Below are 27,013 nucleotides of genomic sequence, written 5' to 3' on the forward strand. Positions count from 1 at the left end.
ATTTTAATTGATTTATTGAAAATTAGAATGAAAATCGCTTGAAAGAGCATATGATCAAAATTGTTCTTAACTGGAAGAGGGGTTTGAATACAGCCCTGGGGGCGGGGGAGGCTGGGAAAGAGGCAAAGGTGAGAAAATACAGTACCTGCTAAAAACTCTACATCTGACCTTTCAGCGTCTCGGGTGTCACCCCGCACTCATCCCTGGGCAGGGCTGACAGCTGGACTGGCTGAGGAACAACATCAGGTAGTTTATCTAGAAAAGTTGGGAGATGGCATCAAAGGGAATGGATGTACCAAATCCAAAAGGCTTCTCCTGCTCCACTCTGTTCCTAGAACCCCTATCATGGTGAACTTGAAGTCAGTCAAGAAGGTTCATCTGGATCCCAACTCAGCTACCAATTCGCTGTATGACTTTGGACTAGTCATTCCCCCCTCCCACTCTGGCCCTCTTTCCTCTGCCGTGAAACATGCTGGACTCAAGGCAGCTTCTCTGGCCCCAGCACTCTGCAATGTCATGACTGGTGACCCGTGCTGGGCCAGGAAACTGGAATGGCTCCTGAGGAAATGAGCTACTAGGGACCTGAGCCAGAGCGGCGTGGTGCTGGCTTTCCTCTGCAGACTGACAGCTCACAAGTGTGGACATGCAGATGGTGAGAAGCACTCGAGTCTATGAGAGGCCCACTCCCACTGCAAGAGTGCTGTCTACATGGCTGGCTCTAAGGGAGCTCTACACAGGCAGATCAAGAGCGCCGCAGCTGCTCAGGGCAGAGCAGCCTTATGGCGTCTGAGGAGATGGCAAGCTATGGTACAGGCAGGAGAGGGCTGTGGGTTTGGGGAGGGGCTGAGAAGAGTAAGAGATAAAGCTACCCAACGCCTGGCCACGCATCAAACGCCCTCCCCATGAAGCAGAGCGTGGGTACCACTTGACCTAATAGAAGCAGCTCTTCCAGTAGAGAGATGCCACACTGGGCACCAAGGTCCATGATTCCCATGAGGTGACCACCATCACAGCAGGGGTCAGGAATCACCTCCCTTGACTGGAATCAAATGAGGTAGGCCAACTCATCTTCCACTCTCCCCTTCCCTTACACAGGTAGGTGGGTGGGTGGTGTGTGGTTGATTATCTCCACCCAGAGCACCCATCCTAGAGGCACATGAAGGCTAAAACCCTTTCTTGACAGCTAAGAAGGCAAAGGAAGCTGACGGGAGAACTGTTGTGCCCTCCCTATCAGCATGTGTCCGTGCCACTGAAAACTCCAAGGGCAAAGGCTCGCCAAACCCACAGTGTAAGGGGAGGCACTTGCATGAGAGAGCCAGCAGCGTGGTACCCACTGTGAGGTTCAGATTCGCACTATTAAATATACCAGGTTTAAGATACTGAGGGAGGGGTGTACACACTAAGATATGCCTGCATGTGCATGAAGGGGCAACACGGCACTTGGAAAAGACTGTGAGCCTGGCCTACTTTAGTAAGGAGCCTTTCTGCTCCCAAGTGGAAAACTGCCAGAACCCACACATGACGTTTGGCAAGGTTTCCAAAAACCCTAAGCTGGGATATTTCCATAGGGACATTCATCCCGAGGTCAAGGCAATTCAGCAAAGCTTTATCAACAAAACAACTTCACAAAAGGCACAACTGGAGGCCCCCAAGAGCTGAGAGCCTTTCTTAGAGCAAAAGGAGACCTAGCAGCAGAAACCCAAGACCCCCAGAGCAGGGAGCTCCCTGATGGCTCTAATCATTGGTCCAAGTCATTGAGGGAAAGGGATGCGCCACCATTGGCAAAGGCCTTCATTAGACTGCTAGGATAGACACACCCCAACTTCTCTGGGGTCGGGAAACCCCAAACCCTATAGAGCGATAGGCTCAGTCGGTCGCCAATATAGAAGGGCCCCACCCATTTAGCACTGCTGCCATTCCTGGGGAGAGACAGCAAGAGGACCTGGTCACCCACATTCCACTCCTTGTTCTGGATCTCCCTCTGGAAGCGTCTATTGTCAGCTTTCTCACCGGCCTTCTCTGCCACCCTCCAGTGGAGGCCCAACAGCTCCCGCGCCAGCCGCAGCAGGAACGTGTCCATCTTGAGCCCCTCGATGTTTGCACTGCTCAACTCCCACCACAAGGGCTCCATCAGCCTCAACTCGTCCCCAGTCAGGACCTGGTATGGGGTGGCCTCTGGGGTGGAAGCCCTAAAAGCCAGGTGCAGCAAGGGAAGGGAGGCTGCCCACTTTTTGCCATGCAGGAAGATGAACTCCTTCAGGGCCCTCTTGAATTCCCAATAGGCCTCTGAACTCATCAAACAAGGGAACTGAAGGGTCCTACTCAGTGTGGTCACCTGAGCGCCTAGGGCCAGCCCACAGCTCACCAGGACATGTCGGGCAAACTGGGGGCCTTGGGCTGCCTCCAGCCTTATGGGAACACCCCATCTCGCAAACACATGCTGCAGTAACACCTGGGCCACGGCCATGTGCGTATAGGGCTTCAGAGGGAATGCCTCCACCCACCGGGTGTTGGCATCAGCCACGATGAGCACGTGTTTATGACCTTCCTCGCTGGCAGTGACGGGACCCACCACCTCGATCTGCAGACTTGACCAGGGAGCGGTTGACCTGACAGGCCACGGGGACTCGATAACTTTCAACTCACCCCCTATGAGATTTCGGGGAATGCAAAACAAACAGCTCCTGCAGTAATCTTTCACGTGCTCCTGCATCCCAGGCCACCATCCCAGCAACCGTAACTTCTTATAGGTCTCCTCTGGCCTCTGGTGCCCCCCTAAGGGGATGTCATGCACAAAAAAAATCAGATCCCTCCGAAGTTGCCTTGGGACTACCCAGACCCTGGGATGCTTTTCTCCCTTGAACATAAGCAGGCCACTGTCTTTGTCAAGGCTGAGTGAATTAAAAGCAGAACTGAAAGGGGAGGGCCCGGATAATTTCTGCCCCGCCTGCAGCTTGGCAATGATCTCAGCCACGGTGCTGTCACTCAGCTGCAAGGCCAGCAGGTTGGGCTTCCTGCCTTTAGTATGGGGAGTCACTATTGGCACTGGCACATCCTCTGGCAAATCCCACCACTGCCCGCCCCCTTGGGCACCCTGTTTGGCCAGAGTATCCACTGTCACAGCAAACAGAGATCCCCGATAAGAGGTTCGGTAGATAAAGGGAAGGGATGAGAAGCCAGAAGTGAGGGATATAATATAGGAGAGCAAGCTTGGATAAGGTAGAGAAGCCCCGTCTGATGAGAGGAAGCCCCGGGCTTTCCAGAGTGGCAGGAGCTCCCAGAGGACGCTGAAGATCCAGTTGCAGTGGGTGAGGAAAACCACTGGCAGGTGGGACTGGCCAAAGCGCTCTAGGCCACAGGCCACGGCTGCCAGGTGGGCATAGGTGAGTGTATAAGGGAAACAGGAAAAGGTAAGGGAGACTGGGGGGCTGGTGGGGGACAAGATGTAGAGACCAAAGCCAGCACACAGCTCATCATCACGGTAGAAGCAATAGCCAGACATATGGATGCAGATAAATGTAGACAGGTCAGTACAAGGAGGCAGAAGCTGGAAAACTCGAGGCATCAAGGAAGCAGGTGTCAGCAGCCGGTTTTCCCCCAGCAGGCCATGGAGAAGGGTCAGTTCCAAATCCCTCTTGCCTTTGTCCTGAACCAAGAGAGACCATCGAATCAACCACGCTTTGGAAACCCTACAGCTTTCCCACGTCTCGTTGTCCACCATGGTCCGGGAGGCATAGCAAAGACGTAGAACCACTGGATTGTCTCCAATGCATCGGGAAAAGTGTTTGAGGGCCCAAGCCACAGCATAGGGGCTGTCCCCCCCTGACTGTGGACCCTCACTGTCCTCATCAGGGAGAAGAGGTTTCGAGGTATAGGCGATGGGGTGCTTCCTTCCTGAGTGCTCCTGCTGCAGGATGGCCGTCAGTGACACTTGGCTAACGGTCACTTCCAGGTAGAAGGGCAGATCAGAATTGGGGGTTGACAGGCAGAGGGCAGACACTATGGCTCGCTTCAGGGCCAGGAAGGCCTTCTCATGATCCTGGTTCCACTGCCAGTCCGGCTTCTGCTTGAGAAGGCTGTGCAGGGGGCCCACAAGGACTTCATAGTCAGGAATAGCATCCTGGTGCGAATCCATAAAGCCCACAAAGAAAGACAGAGCAGTGAAATTGCTAGGGATGGTGAGCTGAGCGAGCTGGGCAAGAACCTCCTGACAGGGAGCCTGCCCATCCCAGGGGACATCCGTGTAGGGAGAGGACACCACTGGCAGAAGGTCAATATCTAAAGCCCCCTCAGAGGGGTCATGCAGGCTGAGACACCGGAGGATTTCCTCAGAAAAGGAAGGGCATTCAGCTCCAAACACTGACGCGAGGGAAGAGTCACGGTCGTCTTGCTCATCAGCCTTCGGTATTCCCGGCTGCTCCATCAGCTCCTCTGCTGGGATGTCCTCCCTCTTCTCCCTGACCTCTTCCACATTCTGGGGACCCACCACTGGCTCAGGATCCACATCATCACTCAACTCAGAGATACTGGCTGAGCTGGGAGGAAGGGTCTTCCACACCTTCAAGAAATTGCCAATGTCCATGTCCAACCTATTACCAAAACAAGTAGAAGAAGAGGGGGCAGCCCCACCCCCCACACATGTTATTCATAGTGACAATCACATGTGTGGTCACCCCACAGAACCCCACCCCACCTCATTCCTAAGAGTCCTTCAGCATGGCAGGGGTCAGTCAGAAGCCAGCCCATAAACACTTGGTCTCCATCTTCACACTTGCTAGAACTTCAACAAGGATTCGTCTGTGCTTTGAAAGTTCATCAAACCAAAACCTTACTGACTGTGATGGTCAGTCTTAATTGTCATCTTGACATAATATAGAATCAACTGAGAAAGTAGTCTCAGTGAAAAAAAAAAGAGGGCTGCGTAGACCAGGTAGCTGGTAGGCATATCTGTGAGGAATTATCTTGCTTACATTGAGATGGAAAGACCCTCCACTGTGGGTGGCGTCATTCCCTAGGCAGGGGATCTGAGACTGTGTAAAATGGGAAAAGTGAGCTGAGCACTAGCAAGCACACATCTATGGCTCTCTTCTGCCTGCAGACACAATGTAACCGGTTCTCCCCAAGCTCCTGACACTGGGACTCCCCACCTAGACCTGTGAGCAGAAACAACCCTTTCTCCGTACTTCGCTGTTGCCAAGGTATTTTATCCCAATGACAGGGAACAAAGCTAAATAGACTGAGACCATGAGACACTTAAATTAGTTTTGAGTCAGTGGCTGGATAAGAGATACCTAGCAGCCTTCACTCTTACCTCAGGGTGAACAGTCAAGAGTAAGATCGACCCTGGATGGGAAGCCTAGCGTGCAACAGAGAAACCTCAGCTTCATTTCCACACACTGATGAAATGGGGGTGGGGTGCAGGGGTGTGTGTGGAGAGGAGGCCTAGGAGGCACTGCCCTGCCCACAGGTCCCAACCAAGTTCCCCTGAAAGTCCCAGAATGCTGTGGGGGGCAGGGACAGCAAATGTGGCTCGAAGCACATAGAAGCCAGAGGATCAGAGTGGCTATAAACCAGGTCTGCCAAAATGACCTTGGGAAAGTCACTTGCACCCCAGATTCCTTGTCTCTGAAATGGGGAATGTGATCATTTACATCTCACATGTTGTGAGGGTCAACATGAAGCACAGACAGCTCTCGCGGACACAATCAAAGAAAAGCAAGGCTGCTTGCTGGCACACATCACCAGCAGCATAGAGCAAAAACAGTCAAACGGCCCCAGGCAGAGAGGAGATTCTTCTGCATGGTATGGAATGCTACACAGCTGCTAAACTGTACTACAGGAATTTCCATGGCATAGGTCCGAAGAAAGCAAGAAAAGATTGCGCACAACTGCCACAAATGCCAGTTGTGGGAAGATACATGAAAAGGTGTGTGTGCAATGTTAAGAGAGTAGTGTAAAGAGTGGGAAGAAGCATCAGGCTGTGGTGGATACATAAAGATGTAAAGTGGCCAAACCGCTCTGCTCACTGTGGAGAACTAAGTAAATGTGGACTAGTACCAAGAGTCGTCTCTGGTCGGTCCTGGGAATGTCTGGCAAGTAGAGACAGAACGACAGATTACCTGTTTGGCTTCCTCAGAAATTCATCCAAGGTGGGGCCATCACGACCGAGGGGGTCATCTGGGACCATGAAGAGATTCCCCGCAAAGGTGAAGGGCAGCAGGCTGGACCCACAAAAGAAAGAGGCAAGAACATGGATGAACCCAAGATTCGGCCACTCTCTGTTGCCTCCACAGGGCTGACATTCCCCCATTCACCAGCAGGTACTGGAGAGCCCTATTCTAAGGCTCCTCTTCCTGCCCCACCATCTTTTTCTGCCACAGGCTGCCTGATGTCACTGGGAAATGGGGGCTCAAGACCCCAGGAATGGCTCACCGATCTTTGACCATCACTTTCTTAGAATTATTCATGAGGATGTGGATCTGCTCATTAGTGACAATGACTCCATCAGTCTCCTCTGCCAGCTTGATCATGAACCTGCAAGGGCAAAGGAAATTACCAACCATCTAGCAACTATCCTCTCACTTCTGGAAAATAAACTAGAGCTCCCTTCGATGGATCAGACAAAAACTCTGTCCTTTGTAATCAAGACAAGGTTCTATAGCATATTCTCTCTTCCATGGGGCCATCTGGGATCCCAGCATTCTCCAAAAGGTGTACTTGGCTACATAGACCTCCAAGTGTGCGTACAAGCATACACCCCTCTCATATAGGAGGCCCATGCATCGCAGAACCCATCCTCTGGTTCACGTGGGCATTTTCCGCTCCCATTTTTGCACCTGTAAAATGGAGATAAAATACCCACCCCATATTGCTGTAATAATGAAACTGAGATGATGTTTAAGTGTCTAACTCAGTGCCTAACACACAGCACACAATATTCTTCATCAAGACACAATACTCATTCCATGACGAGATGCACATCCATATAAATACTAACACATAAAATCACGTGGCTTTAATAAATCCTCCTGGGGATCACTTTCCTTCTGAGGAGGGCTGGGACCAGGCAGTCCCTGGGATTTTCACATGCTGTTCCCCAAGTGCCCAGCAGAGGGCGCTTCGACAGGAAACCCATCTTCCCTTAAACCCTTGCCTGCCTGGCTGGAATTCGAGGATTTAAAAAACTCACCCCGGCAGGAGTCAGCTCTGGAAGTTTGGGATGCTGGAGGGGCCTACCCAGCCCTTCACAGCTTTAAAGGCTGAAAGGATTGCAGGGAACATAGGAAAGAAACAGGACCTCTCCCCATGCAGCATGTGAGGTGCCCAGTGAAGCCAAAACCTGTCGATTGAGCATCTGGCCTAGGACTGCAGCAGGGCCTCCCTTCCCTGCCCTAGGACAGACCGTTGGGGTCACAGCCTCCCCTAGGCGCACTAGCTCTGTGGCCATGCCAGACAGCGAATGCTGAGAGGATGTCGACGCTTAGGCAAGCTGGCACATCTACCTCCATTTCTAGAGCTCGGCCCAAGGATCCAGCTACATCCAGCCACATACACCTCTGCCCAGTGTTCGAGCTTGAGGAAGGAAGACTGAAGGCATTCCTTGAGATCAGAACTTCAAGCTAAACAGCCACTGAAAAGCCTAGGGTACCTCTGCCACTTATTTGAAGGATGAGGCCCATCCTGCACCCAATGAGATAAGCCCGGGCCCATAGGCCATGAAGGGGGAAAACCAGCTAACTCAGGGAAACACAGCACCACTGTTCCCAAGATGCCGGCGACCTTGAGTTTGGGAAGAGCCGACCCTCAGCCATCTCATTTGTGCCCCACTACCTTCTCTCAGACATGGCATTTGTCTCCATTTTCCCCTGAGAAGATGAGATGAGATGCCATCCGAGACCACCCCCAGCCCCACAGAGGGACCCCCGGGGAACGGCCCACCTGTAATCATAGGTGGTGATCTTCTTGCCATTCTCCAGCTGGGAGGGAGTGATTGACAGCATCTTGAGTGAGTGAAGCTGCGTCAGAAAGTGGCTCTCTGGGGGTGACACAGAACACAGAGGGAGAGGAAGGGCTAAGTGGGCCAGGCCATGGTAGGGTGGTGGGAGAATGAGGCAGAGAGGCAAGGGGGGACAGCCTGGTGGTGTAGAGGGGCCGGGCAGCACTGGGCACCTCACCTCTCACCCTCCGGTTCTTCTTCAGCTGCCAGGTGGGAACAAACACAGTGACCTCCCGGTGTCCTCGATCCCAGAAATACTGCACTGCCATGGCAATGCCTCGGCAAGAGAAGAAATGCTGGAGGCCATGTCTGTGGGATGTGAAAGTGAGGGACCATTCCCAGAAGGCCCCGCCTTACTGTGCAGCCCTTGCCTGGAGGGTCAAGCAGGTACCGAAGATACTAGCAATCCCTTTTCCCTGCCTACTTCATCCTTCCCCCTCCCTTCTCTGAGAGAAGGACTCTCTATGAAATCCTAGCTGTCCTGGATGAAGCTTACTATGTAGACAAGGCTGGTCTTGAACTCAAAGAAATCCTCCTACCTCTGCCTCCTGAATGCCAGGTTAAATGTGGATGGGCCACCACACCTGGCCGGCGGCCCCACTGTACACACCGTTCAACATGTGCCACTCCCCTCATCTCTTGTTACCCTTGTAAGGTCAGGAAGGAATACCCGCCGGGCTCCCCAGCACACCCAGCCCATGCTACTCACACCATGGCCACACTGCTGCCGTCAATGATCACTCTCCGCAGTCCTGGATTCCCAGGCTCCCCAGACAAGTTCAACTCAAAGGGTGTGTTCAAGGCCTCATGGTACCTCTGGAAGCTGGTCACTGTGTTGCTGGCCTGCGGGTGGTGAGCTGACTTCCTCTGGGTCCCCTCCCAAGCCCCAAGAAGTCCTTCCTTCAAGAACTGATGTTTATTTCTGGAGGCCAAGTTGTTACTGGCCTGGAGACCCTGCCTTCCAGGCTTTCCCTGGCCCTTTGGCACGACAGCTCCACCCTTTGAAGCCTGGACCTCATTCGGGAGTTTGACTTCATCCACGCTCAGCCCGGCAACTGTGGACATCTGGGCTGCGGATGTTTTAGATGCTCGGGAGGCTTTAGAAGCTGCAGGTGTTTTGGTGGTCGAAGGTGTTTTGGGAGTGGCAGACCCTGCTTTAGTGGCATTCCCAGTTTGAACTTTGGGGGTTTGGGAGCCTGCGGGTGTTTTTACTGAAGGCATGTTCTGAGCTGCAGGGGTCTGGGGAGTTGCGGGTAGCATGGGAGCTGCTGGTTGACTCGCGATTGCGTTGGGGGCTGTGGACACCACAGGAACTGCTGACTTTGGTGGCGCTGAAGGCACTTTGGGAGCTGCAGCCTCTGCATCCACTGCTGGCTTTAGGGCTGGAGGCACTTTGGGAGCTGCAGGCAGCCCTTCCTCGGTGGGTGGGTGGTCGACTTTGGACACATCTGTAGCCACGGGTGCTTCAGGAGTCTCAGACATTGCTGGAGCTTTGGGTCCTGACTGACCCGTCATCTCCGCCTGAGCCACTGGCCTCTCTTGAGCTGTGGGTCCCCTTTGCTCTGTGGGCAGTGCTGAAGAGGGCTTTTCCTGGCCCTCACCATCTGACCGTGAATGTCTTTCATCTTCCTGCTCCGCTTTAGCTTGGGGTGCAGATGTCAAGGATGGCTCTACTTGTGGAGGTTCTGAGCTAACAATCTCTATGATACCACAGTCCCCTGGCACCCCCGGTAAACTGATGACTTCTGTGGGGGTCTCTGGCCTCGGGCTATGCTGTAGGGCTGTCTCCCTTCCTATCTCTCCATCTGGTCTACAAGCCTGGTTTTCTGCACTGGGTAGAGGAGTAAGCTCTTTTGGCTTCCACTCCAGGTTTAAGGGCAAAGGATTCTGTCCTGGCAGCTTCAGCTGAATGGGACCCATGGGTCTCTGCCAGAATGGGAAACTGAAGCAAGCTTGGGATAGCAGCCAGGCCAGGTGAAGAGAATGCAGTTCGTTGATCTTCCAGAAAGTTGCAGCAATAGCCCCTGGCCACAAGGGCCCAAAGGCTGGCCCTGGGACCCAGGACTTCCAGGATGGACACACACTCAGAGCCGACACTGGTGACCGCAATGAGATTCTGTCTTCTGTCCTCTGTGCCTGCCTTTGCTGCAAGAGGGCTTGTGTGTGATTGGCAGAGCCCTGGCTGCTGGTGGCTTGCACGAGGGGCCCTTCCTCGCGAGCACTGGTCACCTCACCTTGCTTGCTGGGACGGATCCTGGAAAAAAAAAGCCCAAGTTTGCTGAAAAGATGAGAAAGGCAGTTTGGTCCCAAATTACTACTTCCTTGGGATCCTGAGCAGGGTCGGGGTGGAGAAAGCCCATTTTCCAGTACTTACCGTACCAGCTGGCATGCTGACTCCTGCTGACTGCTCTGGGCTGGGGTCGGGGATCCAGTTGCTCCTAACCTTGCCAATCTCTTTGGATTCTCTGAAGCCTGATTCAAGGCTCCTATCTCTAGGAAGGGTCCAGGGCTCTCCCCTATGGTCACCAGGGACGAGCCTTCCTTCTGCTGCTGGCCAGGGCAGATCAGAACCTCTGGGCTGGAACAGGTGCTAGAGATGCCAACGTGGCTGAGCCACTCAACGATGTCTTCCTTGCCAGCAGCATCTCGCACCAGGTTGAGAAGCAGTTCCTGGACCGCTGGGGGAAGCTGCATCAGATCCCCTGCATACTGGTCACCACGGATCCACACCAGGGCCCCAAAAGCCCGGGTCACCTCCGTCTCCCAGCCCCCCCGGGGGGTGATCATAGGGGCAGGACCCCAGCGGAACCGCGCCACCAGCTCCTCCAGCCAGTTCTGTGTCATGGTGAAAGACTCGGTCAGTCCACCCACCATCAAGGAGCCTGGGGGACCAGGCACCAGGTAAGCCAGAGTACTCCAGCAGAGGCAGTCCAGGAACAAGCCTTGTGCCCCAAGGAAGGCGCAGTGCAGGACTGGCGGATAGCGAACCTCCTTCCACAGCTCTGGGCTGCACAGACCCTTCAGATACTCCTAGGCAGAAGGGAGAAACAGAGGGAGCCGGCCTGTGAGTGGCTAACCCTAGTGGTCCTCTGCACCTCGAAGGCCAACCTCTTGCTAAGCTTAACCACCACCACCAGTGGACGCCTCCCTCTCCATCCCCTCTTTCCAAGAAATGGTGACAGAATGAATGAGACTCAGAGGAAAGAAGAGAAAAGATCCAAGTTTGGCATCAAGAGATCTCATGTTAGTTCTAATCTGGCCGTATTCGATGAGGAAGTATTGTAGGAAATGCACCATCTTCTCAGGATCTTGGCCTCTTCACCTAGAGCATGGCAAGAGGGTCCAGGCCTCCCTTGGCAGGGCAGAACTGTGTGGCTCCCAGGGAAAAGAAGCTATACACTATTAAGTATTCTCGCATGCCGAGAACATGGGCAGTGAGGGCAAGTTATTAACTCCTCCTCCCTTTGGTGTCTCCCATCCGTTTCTGTCTCACCAGTCTACTGGAAGCTTCAGGAAACTAAGTGAGCTTAGCTTACTGAGGATGGTGCCTGGCACAGCCTGTTCCCATCCTCCTGTGTGGCGGCCGCACTTACATTCGCCATTACAAGATGGCGCCGAGGGCTAAAGTAAACAAGTATGTGGCGCGAACTTTTCGCGCCACATCTGCCTGGCAACAGGTTTCCACCAATCCTTTTCTGCCACGTCACCTAATCAGTAGACACGCCCCGTCCTCCTCTATATAAGCCGCCACCCAGCCCGGCTCGGAGCCCCCTGCTTCCAGCTCTCCCTCAACCAAGCAGCGCTTCATTAAAGTGTGATCAGAGAAGAATCCTGTGTCGGTGGTGATCTTTCCCTGCTGGTCAGGGCTCGCTCGCCGCAGCTGGTGCCGAAACCCGGGAACTTCGGCGGACACACACAGGGGGCCGAAGAGGATTCAGAACTCTACACACGAAGCGGTCGGCACCGGTAAGTATCCTCAGGTATGCTTCTTGGAGGAATTAGTCCTTTGTGGTTTGCACTAGCAGTGGTTGTTTTTGCTGTAGTGGTTTATGCCTTTTGCATTTTTATCCGTTGTCATAGACCAGGAGAGGAGTGTCTCTGCTGTAACATCTAAAGTGAAAGTAAATCCGTAGCAGATAAGGCGATTTTTCTGCCCTTTTGTAAGCCTCTTGTAGAAAAGTAAGCAAAGATGGGAAACGATCAGTCTGTCTCCAGTGTATGCGATTTTGTAGATCCCATACAGCGGTTACTACAGGAGAGAGGATTGAAAATCTCGAAATCCACCATAAAGGTGATTGTCGGGGATATTGATCGCTCGGCTCCGTGGTTTGCGGTGTCTGGGGATCTAAATCTGCATTGCTGGAGAAAGCTAGGCAAAGATTTGGAGGCAGCAAAGGAACAGGGGCAATTAAAGAAGGGGACTTATCCTTTTTGGAGATTAGTACACTCCTGTTTAAAAGACGGAAAAAATGTAGAGGAGTTAAGAGAAGGAAGGAAAATGTTGGCAAGACACCAGGACAGCCTTTCAGAAGCAGGTTCAAAGACAGAGGAGGATACAGAAGAAAAGTGCACGGTAATAAGGAACAAAAAAGGAGAAAAGAAAGATATAAAAGAAAAAGAGGATCCTAAGATAAATAAACCTTCAGCACCTCCCCTGTATCCGGTGCTGGATGAATTCGCAGCCTTGCGGCTGGCTGAAGAGGAGCTGGTAGAGGCAGAGGAGGAGAGCTTAGAGGAGGAAGATGCACGTTATGAGGAGGAGAGATATGGGCCAGCTCTAAAAGTGCCCACTAGAGAGTTTCCCCCTCCTTACGTGCAGCCCAGGAGTAGCTGCCATTTCATTGACAGGGGCACTCTTGCACAGTTAGCTGTGCATTATCCACCTTCAGTGGTGGTATTTCCTGTTTTTGAGGATCAAAATCAACAAAGATATCATGAGCCAGTCCCTTATAAAGAGTTAAAAGATTTAGTGGAAGCGGCAAAGACTTATGGAGCTAATGCGCAGTATACCCGCACATTACTGACTCGGTTGACCACCAGAGCTATGACACCAACAGATTGGTGGGAAATTGCTAGAGCATGCCTTTCTACAGGTCAATATCTAGATTATAGATCTATAGTGGTAGAAGCTGCTCACACTCAGGCTCGAGTAAATGCGCAAACGCCAAATCGAGCTCCCTGGAATGCAGACATGTTATTAGGGCAAGGGCAATGGACAGCTAATCAAACAGCCTATCCAGTGGAGGTTTATCAACAGATTAATGAAATTTACACAAGAGCATGGAAAATGATACCAAAAAGAGGTGAAGTGACGGGCAACCTTACTAAAATTATTCAAGGCCCTACTGAACCTTTTTCGGAGTTTGTGGCTCGCATGATGGAAGCCGCAGGGAAGGTGTTTGGTGAAGCCGAAGAAGCTATGCCTTTGGTTCAGCAGTTAGTGTTTGAACAGGCTACTAAAGAATGTAAGAGAGCCATCATGCCATGGAAAAATAAAGGACTGGATGCTTGGCTTAAGGCCTGCCGAGAGATAGGCGGCCCTCTAACTAATGCTGGCCTAGCGGCTGCTATGCTAGCAGTCTCCAGGGGGCAGGGAAGATCAGGTACCTGCTTTAATTGCGGGAAGCCGGGGCATGTACGAAAAAATTGCCCCCAAGGCACACATAAAAAGAGCCAAGGTCAGAGACAGCCGGGCACATGCCCGCGGTGCAAAAAGGGAAAACACTGGGCAAATGAGTGTCGATCCGTAAAGGATATCAATGGACAGCCCATACCTAATGCAACATCAGCCATGTCAAAAAACGGGCAGAAGGGCCCACTACCCCAGGGCCCGAGAATTTATGGGGCAATTCAGGAGCCAAACATGAGACCACCCCAGTCATCAGAAGGGCCACCACAGGCTCCGCAGGGTTGGACCTCCGTGCCACCACCGGATTGGTACTGACTCAGAGTATGGGTGTTCAAGCTATAGACACAGATATGTCAGGACCTCTAGAGGAAGGAACAGTGGGATTAGTTTTAGGAAGATCCTCCAGTACTCTTAGAGGGTTATTAGTGCTACCTGGAGTGATCGACCCTGACTACAAAGGCATTATTAAGGTAATGTGTCATTCTCCGTTTGGCATCATTTCGATTGCACCCAGAGATCGTATTGCACAATTGTTAATTCTTCGATCAGACCATGAAAAATTTCCCTCTTATGAGAAAGAGAGGGGCAAGCGAGGGTTCGGCTCCTCTGGGGTTGAACTAGCATGCTTGTCTATAGGACTTGATGATCGCCCCATGTGTACCCTAGAAATAGAAGGAAAGCTCTTTACGGGCCTATTGGATACCGGAGCGGACAGAAGTGTGATGCGTAAACAGGATTGGCCGAAGAGGTGGCCGTTACAGACGGCTGCACAAACCTTACAGGGTCTAGGATATCAAAATACTCCAGATATGAGTGCTAAGCAATTGCATTGGAGGATGGAACACAGTCAAGGCATTTTTCAGCCTTTTGTCATAGACCTTCCTTTAAATTTATGGGGAAGGGATGTACAACAACAATTAAAATTGATAATTACCAATGATTATTCTCAAGTGAGTAAAGATGTCATGAAGGCACAAGGCTTTGTACCAGGAAAAGGGCTGGGGGCTCGCCTTCAAGGACGAAGTGACCCCGTGTTGCCCACTCCCAAATTTGATCGGAAGGGCTTGGGTTTTTCCTAGGGGCCACTGATGATGCGTTACGCATCCCCTGGGGCACAGATACACCCGTTTGGGTGCCTCAGTGGCCCCTGTCTATGGAAAAGCTCCAGGCCGCACACATATTAGTTAAAGAACAACTTCAGCTTGGTCATATTGAACCTTCTGTGTCTCCTTGGAATTCTCCTATTTTCATCATAAAAAAGAAGTCAGGAAAATGGAGGCTGCTGCATGACCTTAGAGCAGTTAATGCACAAATGCAACTCATGGGATCTGTCCAAAGAGGGTTGCCTCTTTTAAGTGCTTTACCAAGAGATTGGCCTGTTTTTGCCATAGATGTTAAGGATTGCTTCTTTTCTATACCCTTGCATGTTTTAGATAAACATCGTTTTGCATTTACTGTTCCCTCTATAAATCACGAACAGCCTGATGAACGCTATCAATGGAAGGTCTTACCACAGGGTATGGCCAACAGTCCCACCATGTGCCAGCTATACGTGGATCAGGCGTTACAACCAGTGAGACGTAGTTTTCCAAAAGTTAGGCTGATCCATTACATGGATGATATCCTATTGGCAGCAAAACAAGAGCATATGCTAGAACGGGCATTAGTTGCCCTGGAGGCATCCTTAAAACAAAAGGGGCTGATTATTGCCGCCGATAAGATTCAAAAGACAAGTATTATAGAGTTTTTAGGAGCCCGTGTTACCCCAAAACAGATTTTTCCACAAAAAATTTGCATTCGTACATCACATTTACGCACTTTAAATGATTTTCAAAAATTGCTCGGAGATATAAATTGGCTGAGAGGATATCTCCCCATTACCCGTGAAGCTTTGCAGCCGTTGTTCTCAATATTAGAAGGAAATCCTGATGTAACGTCACCTAGAGAGCTTACACCCAAGGGAAAAGAAGCATTAAAGATAGTGGAAAAGGCCATAGAACAAGCGCAGGTTCTTCGGTTTGATCCAGAACAACCATTATTGCTTTGCATTCTGCGCACTGTTGGTCATCCTACTGGAGTATTGTGGCAGACAGGCCCGATTTGGTGGATACATGGTCATACACTTGGTTCGCGCACGTTAAGCTATTATCCTGATTTAGTGGCACAACAGGCATTATTGGGAGTGAGGTTCAGCTTGACCTCCTTTGGCAAAATGCCAGAGAAGTTAATATTGCCCTATACCAAAGATCAAATTGAGGTTTTGACAGGGACTACGGATGATTGGGCCGTATTGATTTCCTCATATTCAGGCGTTATTGATAATCATTATCCGTCTGATAAATTGCTGTCCTTTATGGCACAGAATGTTGTATATTTTCCAAAGATTACCAGTGCTTCTCCTTTGAATAATGGCTTGACTATTTTTACTGATGGGTCCAAAACTGGAATTGGAGCCTATATGGTATATGGCTCCCCGCCTGTTACTCTGAAATTTCGCTCTGGAGCACCCCAAGTCGTGGAGTGTCAAGTAGTGTTGGAGGTCTTTAAGGCCTTTCCCCATCAGCCTTTTAATTTGTATTCTGATTCATGCTATGTAGTTAATGCTGTAAAACATCTGGAAGTGGCTGCATATGTTAAACCTAGTAGCATGGTTGCATCTTTGTTATTACAAATTCAGAATTGTATAATTCAACGTGCTAAACCATTTTTTATCGGTCATATTAGAGCTCATTCCGGTCTTCCTGGACCTATGACTGAAGCTAATGATATGGTTGATAGGGCTACCAGGGAAATGGCTTTAGTTGCCCTGGATCCTATGCAATCGGCTGAACAATTTCATAGAAAGTTTCATGTGCCTGCAAATACCCTTCGCCTTAAGTTTAATATTACTCGCGACCAAGCGCGTGAGATAGTTAAACAATGTTCCTCCTGTGTGATTTTTCATCATCCGCCTCATATTGGGGTTAATCCACGTGGGTTAAAGCCACTTACCCTTTGGCAGATGGATGTTACTCATGTTTCAGAATTTGGTAAACAAAAATATTTGCATGTTTCCGTGGACATTTGTTCAGGTGTTATACATGCCACCCCGTTATGTGGTGAAAAGGTCCTTAACGTAAGGACCCATTGCCTAGAAGCCTGGGCTGCTTGGGGCAAGCCTTATTCTTTAAAAACTGATAATGGCCCGGCATATGCCTCTAAAAGTTTTCAACAGTTCTGCTCTATTTTCGAAATTAATCATACTACTGGTTTGCCCTATAATCCACAAGGACAAGGCATCGTGGAAAGGGCTAACCGCACCATTAAGGAATTGCTTCAAAAACAAAAAGGGGGAATAGCCGAGGGCGCATCCCCGCGAGATAGAATATCTCTCGCTCTCTTTACATTTAATTTTTTGACCTTGGATTCCAATGGCTGTTCAGCCGCGGAAAGACATATGGACCACAGACACAGAAATACAGAATTAGTAAAATGGAAGGATGTAATTGATAACAAATGGTATGGACCGGACCCTGTGATACAGAGGTCCAGGGGAGCTGTTTGTGTCTTTCCTCAGAATCGGCCAGATCCGGTGTGGATCCCTACCAGACTGACAAGGATCGTGACAACACTGGAACAGCCTGACGAAGAGCAAGGAGATGTTGCTGCTCCTGATCCTGTTGGTGAACCTGCCGGTTCCAGTTGAATCTGAAGAATCTTATTTCTGGGCTGTGGCCCGTACATGGCCCATTCCAATTCCTGTTCACAATGAGTCCACAATATTGCCACAATTTTTTGTTGATAGTTGCCAATTGAACTTAGTTTGCAAAAAGGTGGATGCTCAGGAACAAAAATTTAATCAAACTGTAGTGCCCCTAGCAGGAACTTTATGTTTTACCACAAATCAGAGCACTTCTATCTCAGACTGCATCTTGCTAGATGCTATGAATCTTACTGTAGCTAGAGATCCATTTTTAGAAGATACCCCTAATTTTTTGAGAAAGGCCATTAGCGTAGCCCTGCCTCAGGTCAGATCTGGAGCTAAATCTGGATCTGGCTCCTATTTCGGTTCCAATGATACTGTTAATGTTACCACTTATGGGATCAGTTGCAACCTTACAACGCCCAATTGGGTACAGGTTAGCAAGGTTAATAATAGTGATTCACAGGTTGGCAATAGTAATCATACTAGTAATAATATTTTTTCTTGGTCTGTCCCTAGATGCTCTGGTAATGATTTGAGCTATCCCCCTGAATTTGTGGATTGCAGAGGACGATATGATAAGTTTTACAATAATTCTGGATGGGTTCTTAGGAATCTTAACCATTTTAAGGTTAAAAGAAAACTTATGATAAAGGTTGGATCACCCTTTACACCATGGATACTTATGAATTCCAGAGGAGCTATAACTGAGTTGTCTCCATTTGCTACATTTGTTCGCTCTGGAATAATTATGTTAAATAATTATACAGGGATTATGAATCACACTTCTAAAGAAATTAATATAACTAGTGTAGAGAAAAAACATAATACTACTCTACGGCAAACCAGAGTTTGCCTGGATCCTCCCTTTGTCTGGCTTTTGTTTAATACTACAGGGATTTCAAATAATACTGCAGTTGATTGCAAGAAGGATAATTGCTCTCTGTCACAATGTTGGAATTTCTACCATTCAGGTGCGATTGTTATGCGCATCCCTACCTTTGTGTTTTTGCCTGTAAAAGCCAATCCTAAGAACTTCCCATTAGCCACCCTGGTTCGCCGGAAAAGGGATTTTGGCATTACAGCAACTATTGTGACGGCTATTGCAGTGTCTGCTGCTGCAGCTGTTACTGCAGGAGTAGCTATGGCCAATCAAGTTCAGACAGTTACTTTTATCAATTCCGTGGTTCAAAAAACCTCGGACGCTATGTATATACAAGAAAAGATTAACCATCAATTAATGTCAGGTATTTTATTGTTAAATAAGAGAGTTGATTTGGTGGAAAGAAATATGTTAAAAATGTTTGATATAGTTACCTTTGGTTGTGTAGATCGTACTAAGCATTTGTGTGTTACCCCCTATACTGCTACCCTTAATGAATCCCGAGCGATTTCTCAATATCTAAATGGCAATTGGACAAGGGAATTGGAACAATTGCAAGCAAATTTTAGTTTGAAGATTTTGGCATTGAATCAAACCCAGGCGACTATGGTTTCGCTGGGGGAATTTACAGATTGGCTGGTAGATACCTTTTCATATATTAAGGAATGGGCAGGGGTTGGCGTGCTAGGATTAATATTAACTTCGGGAGTGATATTGGCGTTGTTTCTGATTCTAAGGCTGATTCGGGTAAGGAAACGGGAAAAGGTGGCCATTGCTCGTGCCCTCGCAGCCTTGGAGGCCGGTAACTCCCCCCAAGCTTGGATCAGCATCTTACAGGACTCCTGACCCTAATCCCTGCTTTTGCACCCGAAGGCCATTGAGCCATTGCACTCGGAAAGAGGGATCGATGAGGTTCCCCTGAATCTGGGGATGTGTTGTCCTGGACAGGAGGTTTTGCACCTAAGAGTGCACTGAGTAGATCCACTCAGGAGATCATGACCTTATGCATATGGGTAGTCCCGCTTATTTTTCCCATCCCTGAGAAAAACGGGACATGTCTACATTTTCAGGGTAAGGTCCTCTGACCTCAGCCTTGACTGTCTTTTAAATGTCATAAAATTAAAAGGGGGAACTGTGGCGGCCGCACTTACATTCGCCATTACAAGATGGCGCCGAGGGCTAAAGTAAACAAGTATGTGGCGCGAACTTTTCGCGCCACATCTGCCTGGCAACAGGTTTCCACCAATCCTTTTCTGCCACGTCACCTAATCAGTAGACACGCCCCGTCCTCCTCTATATAAGCCGCCACCCAGCCCGGCTCGGAGCCCCCTGCTTCCAGCTCTCCCTCAACCAAGCAGCGCTTCATTAAAGTGTGATCAGAGAAGAATCCTGTGTCGGTGGTGATCTTTCCCTGCTGGTCAGGGCTCGCTCGCCGCACTCCTGTCTCATAAGAGCTGGCCCAAGTGCACCAGATCACAGCCTACGTCTACCTGACTGAAACCAGAGCTCTCTGCACCCCCTCTGGCTGACAACACAGTGACTTCCAGGTAATCCTGTAGGATTCCAGAAGCTCTCAGGCACAACCTGTATCCGTAACCGTGGAAACTGTTGCCTAGTGGTGGAGATTAAGTTGCTGGGCCAGTGTCACATCCCGCAGACCCACATCTTGTCTAACCAGAAGGAAAGTCCCTAATGCCTGTTTACGGGGAGAGCAGCTGGCTTCGTCTAACTACCAGCGCAATCCCAGGACCTTCAGGAGCTCCTAAACAATCTCTTAAAGCGCTAGCCCAAGCGGACTGAGTTCACTCTCTTGTCCTTCCACATTCACGTCCTTAAGAATCACCCCTCCTGTCTTCCCCGACAGCTCCATTCGGTGACAAGTGCTCCCCATGTATATTTTTTTATCTCCAGCAGCCATCTTGAAGACTGCACTAGCGCCTCCTCTGCTCAGAGCACAGGACCACTCTAGCGCCCCTGCTCAGGACCACACTAGCGCCTCTGCTCGGGGGCACACGACATTTTCCCTGCTCATCTTGTTTTACTCCCTTCCCAGATACAACTTTCAACAAAATTTGACGGATATCCCAACATCTCTCACCCAAGCCTCATCTGGTCCCACGAACAAGCAAAGGCAAATGTGACAGGAAGCAGATAATTCTCACCTTAACAAATATTCTCCAGCCCATGCGCCCCACATCCCAACTACATAAAAAAAAAATGTAAAGTCAAAGAGGCAAGCTGAGGAAGAAAATTGTGTGTGGTTTTTTTAAAATGGGGCTGGGGAGATAGATCTTTGGGAAAATGCTTATTGTACAGACATGAAAGCCAGAGCTCAGATCTCCAGCACCTTGAGTGACAAAGGGTCCTAAAGGCTCACCGGCCAGCCAGTCTAGTCAGTCAGTGAGTCCCACGTTCAGTGAAAACCGCCAGCTCAAAAGGTAGGAAGGTGGAAGGGACTGGAGAGACGGCTCAACAGCAAGGGTGCTTGCTGCTCTTCCAGAGGACCCAGGTTCAATTCCCAGCAACCACATCCAACATCTCACAACTGCCTGTAACTCCAGCCCTAGGGGATCTGACACCTTCTTCTAGCCTCTGTGGGCACCGCCACACTCACATGGCACACACACACATACACACGTGGGTGCACACACAGAGGGAGAAAGAGAGCTGAAAATAGTTATTGTTCTATAAGCAGTTCAACACTTATGAAAGGCATAGAAATTGAGATAATTTTTAAAATAATAATATGAACTAATATTTATTTAGACCTCTTAATGTGCTAGGCACATAGATGATCTGATATATTCCTCTCTCAGTCCTACAAAGGGAATCTCCATTATCTTCTTTTTCAATGAGAAAAGAAGGTCACATGTTCACTTATAGACAGGGATACCCAGCACAATGACCCCGAAGTCCAGGGTCTTACCCATGATGTTATCTACACTGAAAGTAAAAAACAGGTAAGGAAACAGCAGGCATTTACAGTCCATAAAATGATTTGAACAATCTATAGATTAATGACACAGAAAATGGGAAACCATCAAAAAGAAAAAAGGAGTGATATTATACTATATTACCTAATGTTCCACAGGTCCTTTGTCACCCTGAAGTTAAATAAAAACATTAGCACCAAACAATATTATGCATGTCAAGGTGCTTACAACTTTATAGGATTCTCCTTTTTTTTTTTTTTTTTTTGGTTTCTCGAGACAGGGTTTATCATGTATAATCATGGCTGTCCTGGAACTCACTCTGTAGAGCAGGCTGACCTCGAACTCACAGAGATCCGCCTGCCTCTGCCTCCTGAGTGCCGGGATGAAAGGCGTGCACCCCCCCCCTGCCCTCTGGATCGCCTCCCTTCTTATAAAGTCAGTGTTCACTCTCCGCCTTCAAGGGCCACCGCAATTTACATGAAAAAAAAATTCTAAAAAGGCTAAGAAAAATGACAGAACCAAGAAGCTTTGAATTCGAGTGAAGGGAATGAGGAAAAACAGGCTGAATTCTTAGAAAAGGAGATCACTCTGAAAACTTAATACTCCAAACACAGAGAGAGAGAGAGAGAGACAGACAGACAGACAGACAGACAGACAGACAGACAGACAGACAGAGACTTCCCTACCTTCAAAAGGCTTACTACCATTGCTCTTCTCAGAAACAGTAAACAATATGGCCCACAGTAAATAGAACAGCATTTTTAGTGTGAAAGTTTTTAGCTTTTAGTTTTGGTTTTCATGCCATTCCACCTTGTGAAATAGAACACACATAACTCTTAGTCAGTTGAATGTAACAACAGCAATGTATTCCCCTCCCCCCCATACAAAAAACAAGAATTAAAAGATAGTCAGGTAAAAAGCCAGAGTTAGTAAGGTATGATGATGCCTTCAATCCAGGCATTTACAAGGCAGAGCCACCAATCCCAGTACGCACTCAGGAGGTAGAGGCAGGCAGATCTCTGTTGAAGAGACCAGCCTGGTCTACAGAGTGAGTTCCAAGACAGTCAGGACTACACAGGGACACCGTGTCTTGAAAAGCAAGCAAACATGGACCAACAAACAGGGAGAGAGAGAGAGAGAGAGGAAACAACATAGTGATGCCCCAGGAGAGCAGTAAAGAGAAGCCTCAAAGTCAAAAGCCAAGAATATCTACATGCCGTGTGAGGGCCTAGAGTGCCTACATGCCGTGTGAGGGTCTAGACTGTCTACATGCGTGTGAGGGTCTAGAGTGTCTACATGCCGTGTGAGGGTCTAGACTGTCTACATGCCGTGTGAGGGTCTAGACTGTCTACATGCCGTGTGAGGGTCTAGAGTGTCTACATGCCGTGTGAGGGTCTAGAGTGTCTACATGCCGTGTGAGGGTCTAGAGTGTCTACATGCCGTGTGAGGGTCTAGAGTGTCTACATGCTATGTGAGGACCTAGAGTGTCTACATGCCGTGTGAGGGTCTAGAGTGTCTACATGCCGTGTGAGGGTCTAGAGTGTCTACATGTGAGGGTCTAGAGTGCCTACATGCCGTGTGAGGGTCTAGAGTGTCTACATGTGAGGGTCTAGAGTGCCTACATGCTGTGTGAGGGCCTTGACAACTCATGAATGCCAGAAGAGTCCTGAAGGACAAGAAAAGGATTGTTATCCTCTTTTGTGAACTTTTAGAAAGAGAACACAAATTTTTAAACATAAATTCCTTGGTTTAAAAAAAAAACATATTTAAACAAAAGGAGAGATTAGGTGCTCAGTCACAGCAGATATGTAGGCAAACATGGAGACAGGGTGCCACCCTGATTTAGAGAATTTGCCAATTTCTGTGGTGTAAATGTCCTCACCATGGCTATAAATATCCCTCCACCAGCTTACAAAGTTCCTAAAATTTTAACAATGGGTGTGTGTGAGCCAAGTCCAACATACACCTGACCACAACCAATTTCCACAGTTCTGCTCATGAAGTTCCAGGGACAGGCCAGCTTCCATCTGAGAACCAAGCTGGATCTCCAGAACACAGATTCCAGAAGTCACTTCTACTGCCACTGTCCCCTCTAGCCATCTTCTCCAGAAACAAGAGAAGCAAACATGTCAGCTCTTCTGCCTGGCTCTCAACCCATCCTCACAGTTAGTTGCCACACAGTACAAAAGGAATGTACAGGATCTAACCTGGCCTCATTTAACCACTATTCAACTCCCCTTTCCTCTTGTTGACCCTACCCCCGGGAAGCCAGCTTCCCCGGGTTTGTTTTCTTTTTCTTTTTTTTTAAATATTTATTTACTTATTATGTATACAATATTCTGTCTGCACTTATCCCTTCAGGCCAGAAGAGGGCACCAGACCTCATTACAGATGGTTGTGAGCCACCATGTGGTTACCAGGAATTGAACTCAGGACCTTTGGAAGAGCAGCTAGTGCTCTTACCCACTGAGCCATCTCTCCAACCCCTCGGTTTGTTTTCTTACCTGGGATGGGATGCAGAGCCACACCTCCGATAGTGTCTAAGTCCTGCCATTGCACAGAACTTAAACACACAAGTTTAACAGAAATCTGTCTGGAAAGGCAAGCATAAGTAATAGAAAAACACATCCAGGCCCTTATTTAAGTGAGCCCGCATCTTCCTGGACCTCTCTTCCACTCAGACCAGAACAAATGACCCCATTGTTCCCGCTCCATCTCTCTCGAAGCTTCCAGTTTTCACAAGTCCTCTATACTGGTGTTATACATGGAAGGCCACTGTTAAAATGAAAACCTCCAGATCCCTACAGCTACAGCTTGAGTCCATATGAAAAACACGGCATCCTCACATTAGGGTATGCTCACATAGCAGGCGTGCTGGTTTAACTAGGAAACTAGGAATGGCCCCCATAGACTCATGGGTTTGACTGCTAGAACCATAGGAAGTGGCTCTATTAGGAGGTGTGGCCTTGTTAAGGTAGGTGTGGCCTTGTTGGAGGAAGCTGGAGATAGGCTTTGAGGTCTCATGTGCTCAAGCTAGGACTGGTGTGGCAGTCTCTCAGCTACCTCGTCAGGACTATGTCTTCCTGCATGCCACCAAGTTTCCCACCATAATGATAATGGACTAAACCTCAGAACTGTGAGCCACCCAACCCTTTCTAAGGGTCGCCACGGTCATGGCGTCTTTTCACAGCAATGGAAACCTAACTAAGACAGCAGGTCAACCCTAACTAAGACAGCAGGTCAACCCTAACTAAGACAGCAGGTCATCAAAGCCTCCCACTTTACAAGACTTTACACTGAGAGAAGACCTGATCCACTAGAAAGCGATTTCCTAACAGCAATACCCGACTTCTGCCCCTTGTTGTCCTCTACGTTTTGCTGAAGTATTTGAACATGCATTATTACCGTTGGCCCTCACAACTCTCATGTGAGAAGAATACTATTACACTGTTTTAGAGCTGGGCCTCTTCAGAGACCCGGCCACTCTATCTGGGCCATACTGTGGTGACAGCATGTCAGATTCAGAGCTCCTAACTCTTGGGACAAAACTTTATCCTCCCACATTTCACATCCTCCCCTGAATTCTTCCTTCTGCTCATCACTAGTACAAGAAAGGAAGTTACCCAGAATCCCGGAAAGCTGGGGGGCGGGGGAGGCACGAATGGACGATAGGCCTTTAATCCCAGCACTCAGGAGGCAGAGGCAGGCAGATCTCTGAGTTCAAGGCCAGTTTGGGCTACAGAGTGACTGAGTTCCAGGACAGCCAGGGCTACCCAGAGAGACTCTGGCTCAAAAAAAAGGGGGGAGGGTGATCTCGACAAGCTTTGTTTCCAACATCAGCAATGCCTCTCTCTCCAGGGCAAGGAGGGATGCAAGAGAAAGTTGACAGAGCCGCTGGATTCACCAGGACTTGGAGTGAGAGCCTGGAAGGTTAAAAATCCACGGCCCAAGGAGGCAGCAGTGCAAGCTGGAGCTGACAAGTTTGAAGACGCTGGCTGACCTCAAGTTTAAATGAGAAACACGAAGCGGGGCATCCCAAACAGGGCTATTCAGGGCCAGGGGAGGTGGCGGCTCAGTGGCAAAGGGCCCGTTGTAGCACGCACAGGCTCTGGGTTCAGTACCCATCCCAAGGCAGTGCCCTTCAGAAAGGAAGTACTTGTCGGTCGGTTGGTTCTCCATGAAGACTGGGCCGTGGTACTTTACAGTAACAGAAAGATTAAGGACATAAAGAACCCAAAAGCCTCTTGCTGCCCTACCAACCCCCCCCCCCAAACTCACAGGCTCCAACACATCTGGGCAGAAACCTTCCCTTCCCCCAGCACCTCTGTCAGAACTGGAAAACTGCTGAGGCAGCAGCTAACTGCAAGTACTAAGAGAGACATTTCCCAGCCTCCCTGTCCGGCTGGCAGCTGCTGGGTCTCCCAGACATTTTCTGACTGGAATAAAGCCCCAGCCAAAGACTGAGAGAAGGGAGCCTAGGTCATTCCCACCGGAAAAGATAAGGCAATCTCGGGGAGTGGGGACCTTGGGTGTGATGGAGGCAGAGGGAGGAGCCCAAGTAGAGGAGCTGGTGAGAAAAGCCAAGCTGAACACAAGAGCTACAAACTGTGGCCTGGTCTGTTCAACACCCAGCTACACACAGCAGGCCCTGTCATCTCAAAAGTCCACGGGCCTCTTCTCAGATCCCTGGCATCCCAAGGCAGATTCCAGAGCAGATGCATTCCGCCCTGAGCCATTGTGAGAGGTTACTGAACACAGCAAGGATAGGTGGCAGGGTCCTGAGTTCTAGTCCAGCTTCGATGATCCTACTTTTACCTGACTCTGAGACTCGGGCAGGCCCTCACCTTCTCTGTGAGCCCCAATGCCTCGTCTAGAAGATGCCAGCACTGCTCTAGAAATGTCTCTAGGGCCCTCCCGGGTCTTGTTATTCAGAGAAACAGCCCAGGATGTAAGCAGACAGAAAGGAGAGAGGCCTTCCAGAGTCTTGGTGAGAACAAAGACCTGTGTTGCAGAGGCCACAAAAATGCAGGCCCTTACATGGATCCCAAGATGGAAAATCAAGGTTCTGAACAGGGAGGCCTGGCCGAAGAGGACGCTCGCTAGGCAGAGGTTCTCCCAGCACACTTGAAAGGATAGAAAGGAACCCTTGAAGGACAGACATGACACTAGAAAGACAGAAGTGACTAGCAAGAAAGGGGAGGGACCGAGCTGGAGCTGCAGATCTGGAGGAAGGCCCAATACCTGCCAGCCAAACAGCAGAACCCAAACAGAAGACCTCTGGAGACCACTGACTCCCCAGGAGTGAGAGGGACAGGGGTTGACTAGAAGGGCTAGGTGGGGAGTGAAGAGAAGCTGATTACCTTGGCTTTACCCGTATTCTCCCGGGGCCCTTCCAGCTGCAGCCAGAAGTAGGGGGTGTCGGGACGGCTCTGGAAGGCGTTCACCTTGACCCTGAAGATGCGCTGGACTTGCAGCCGCTGTCGGTGCACCCGAGGCTTTGATTTCGACTGCACCATGAACCATTCCTGCGCGGGGGGCCTACCCCCAGACAAGAGCATGGCTGCCCCTCCTGTCCCTGGAAAGCGTGAGACAAGTGTCACCGTTCCCAGCGCCAAGGCCCCAGGCCGGAGGCCCCCAGCCACCTAGCCCCGCAGCCTAAGCCACGCCTCCCTTTCCCTGCGGCGCGCCCCCCACCACCACCTCCCTGCAGCGGGCTCTGCGACCCACCCGCCGGCGCTCCGCGCCGCCCTCCCAGCTCCGTTCCTTTCCTCCTTTCCGCCGCTGCTCAGGAGACAAGCCCTTCCTGCTAGGGGTTGTAGCTAGGGGTGGGACCGGGCGGGATCCTGCCACCCTCCCCGCCACCCCGCCTTCCCCCTCGACCTCGCAGCCA

At 49.8% G+C, this 27,013-nt stretch overlaps 1 protein-coding gene across 1 annotated transcript; it reads right to left on the reverse strand.

Annotated features, from left to right (window-relative positions):
* Nynrin (NYN domain and retroviral integrase containing) lies at positions 1-26,895 on the reverse strand. Its single transcript, XM_038310696.1, has 9 exons — positions 26,851-26,895; positions 26,484-26,698; positions 10,371-11,026; positions 8,706-10,250; positions 8,175-8,305; positions 7,939-8,035; positions 6,433-6,534; positions 6,120-6,221; positions 1-4,589 (listed from the first exon to the last, which is right to left on the reverse strand). The coding sequence occupies exons 2-9, from the start codon at positions 26,679-26,681 to the stop codon at positions 1,739-1,741; spliced, it is 5,682 nt and encodes a 1,893-aa protein (XP_038166624.1). The 5' UTR covers positions 26,682-26,698; positions 26,851-26,895; the 3' UTR covers positions 1-1,738.
* Between the last annotated feature and the right edge of the window lie 118 nt (positions 26,896-27,013).

This window comes from Arvicola amphibius, chromosome 13 (genome assembly GCF_903992535.2).
Source record: "Arvicola amphibius chromosome 13, mArvAmp1.2, whole genome shotgun sequence".
Classification (NCBI taxonomy): Eukaryota; Metazoa; Chordata; class Mammalia; order Rodentia; family Cricetidae; genus Arvicola; species Arvicola amphibius.

Bases quoted from the DNA above. Each gene is read 5' to 3' on its own strand.
- Nynrin (XM_038310696.1), bottom strand. From the start codon at position 26,681: ATGCTCTTGTCTGGGGGTAGGCCCCCCGCGCAGGAATGGTTCATGGTG. The intron at 8,306-8,705 runs GTGAGTAGCATG...CACATCCCACAG, and splicing joins GGCAGCAGTGTGGCCATGGT to ACATGGCCTCCAGCATTTCT. The intron at 4,590-6,119 runs GTAATCTGTCGT...TTTTGGTAATAG, and splicing joins TTTCTGAGGAAGCCAAACAG to GTTGGACATGGACATTGGCA.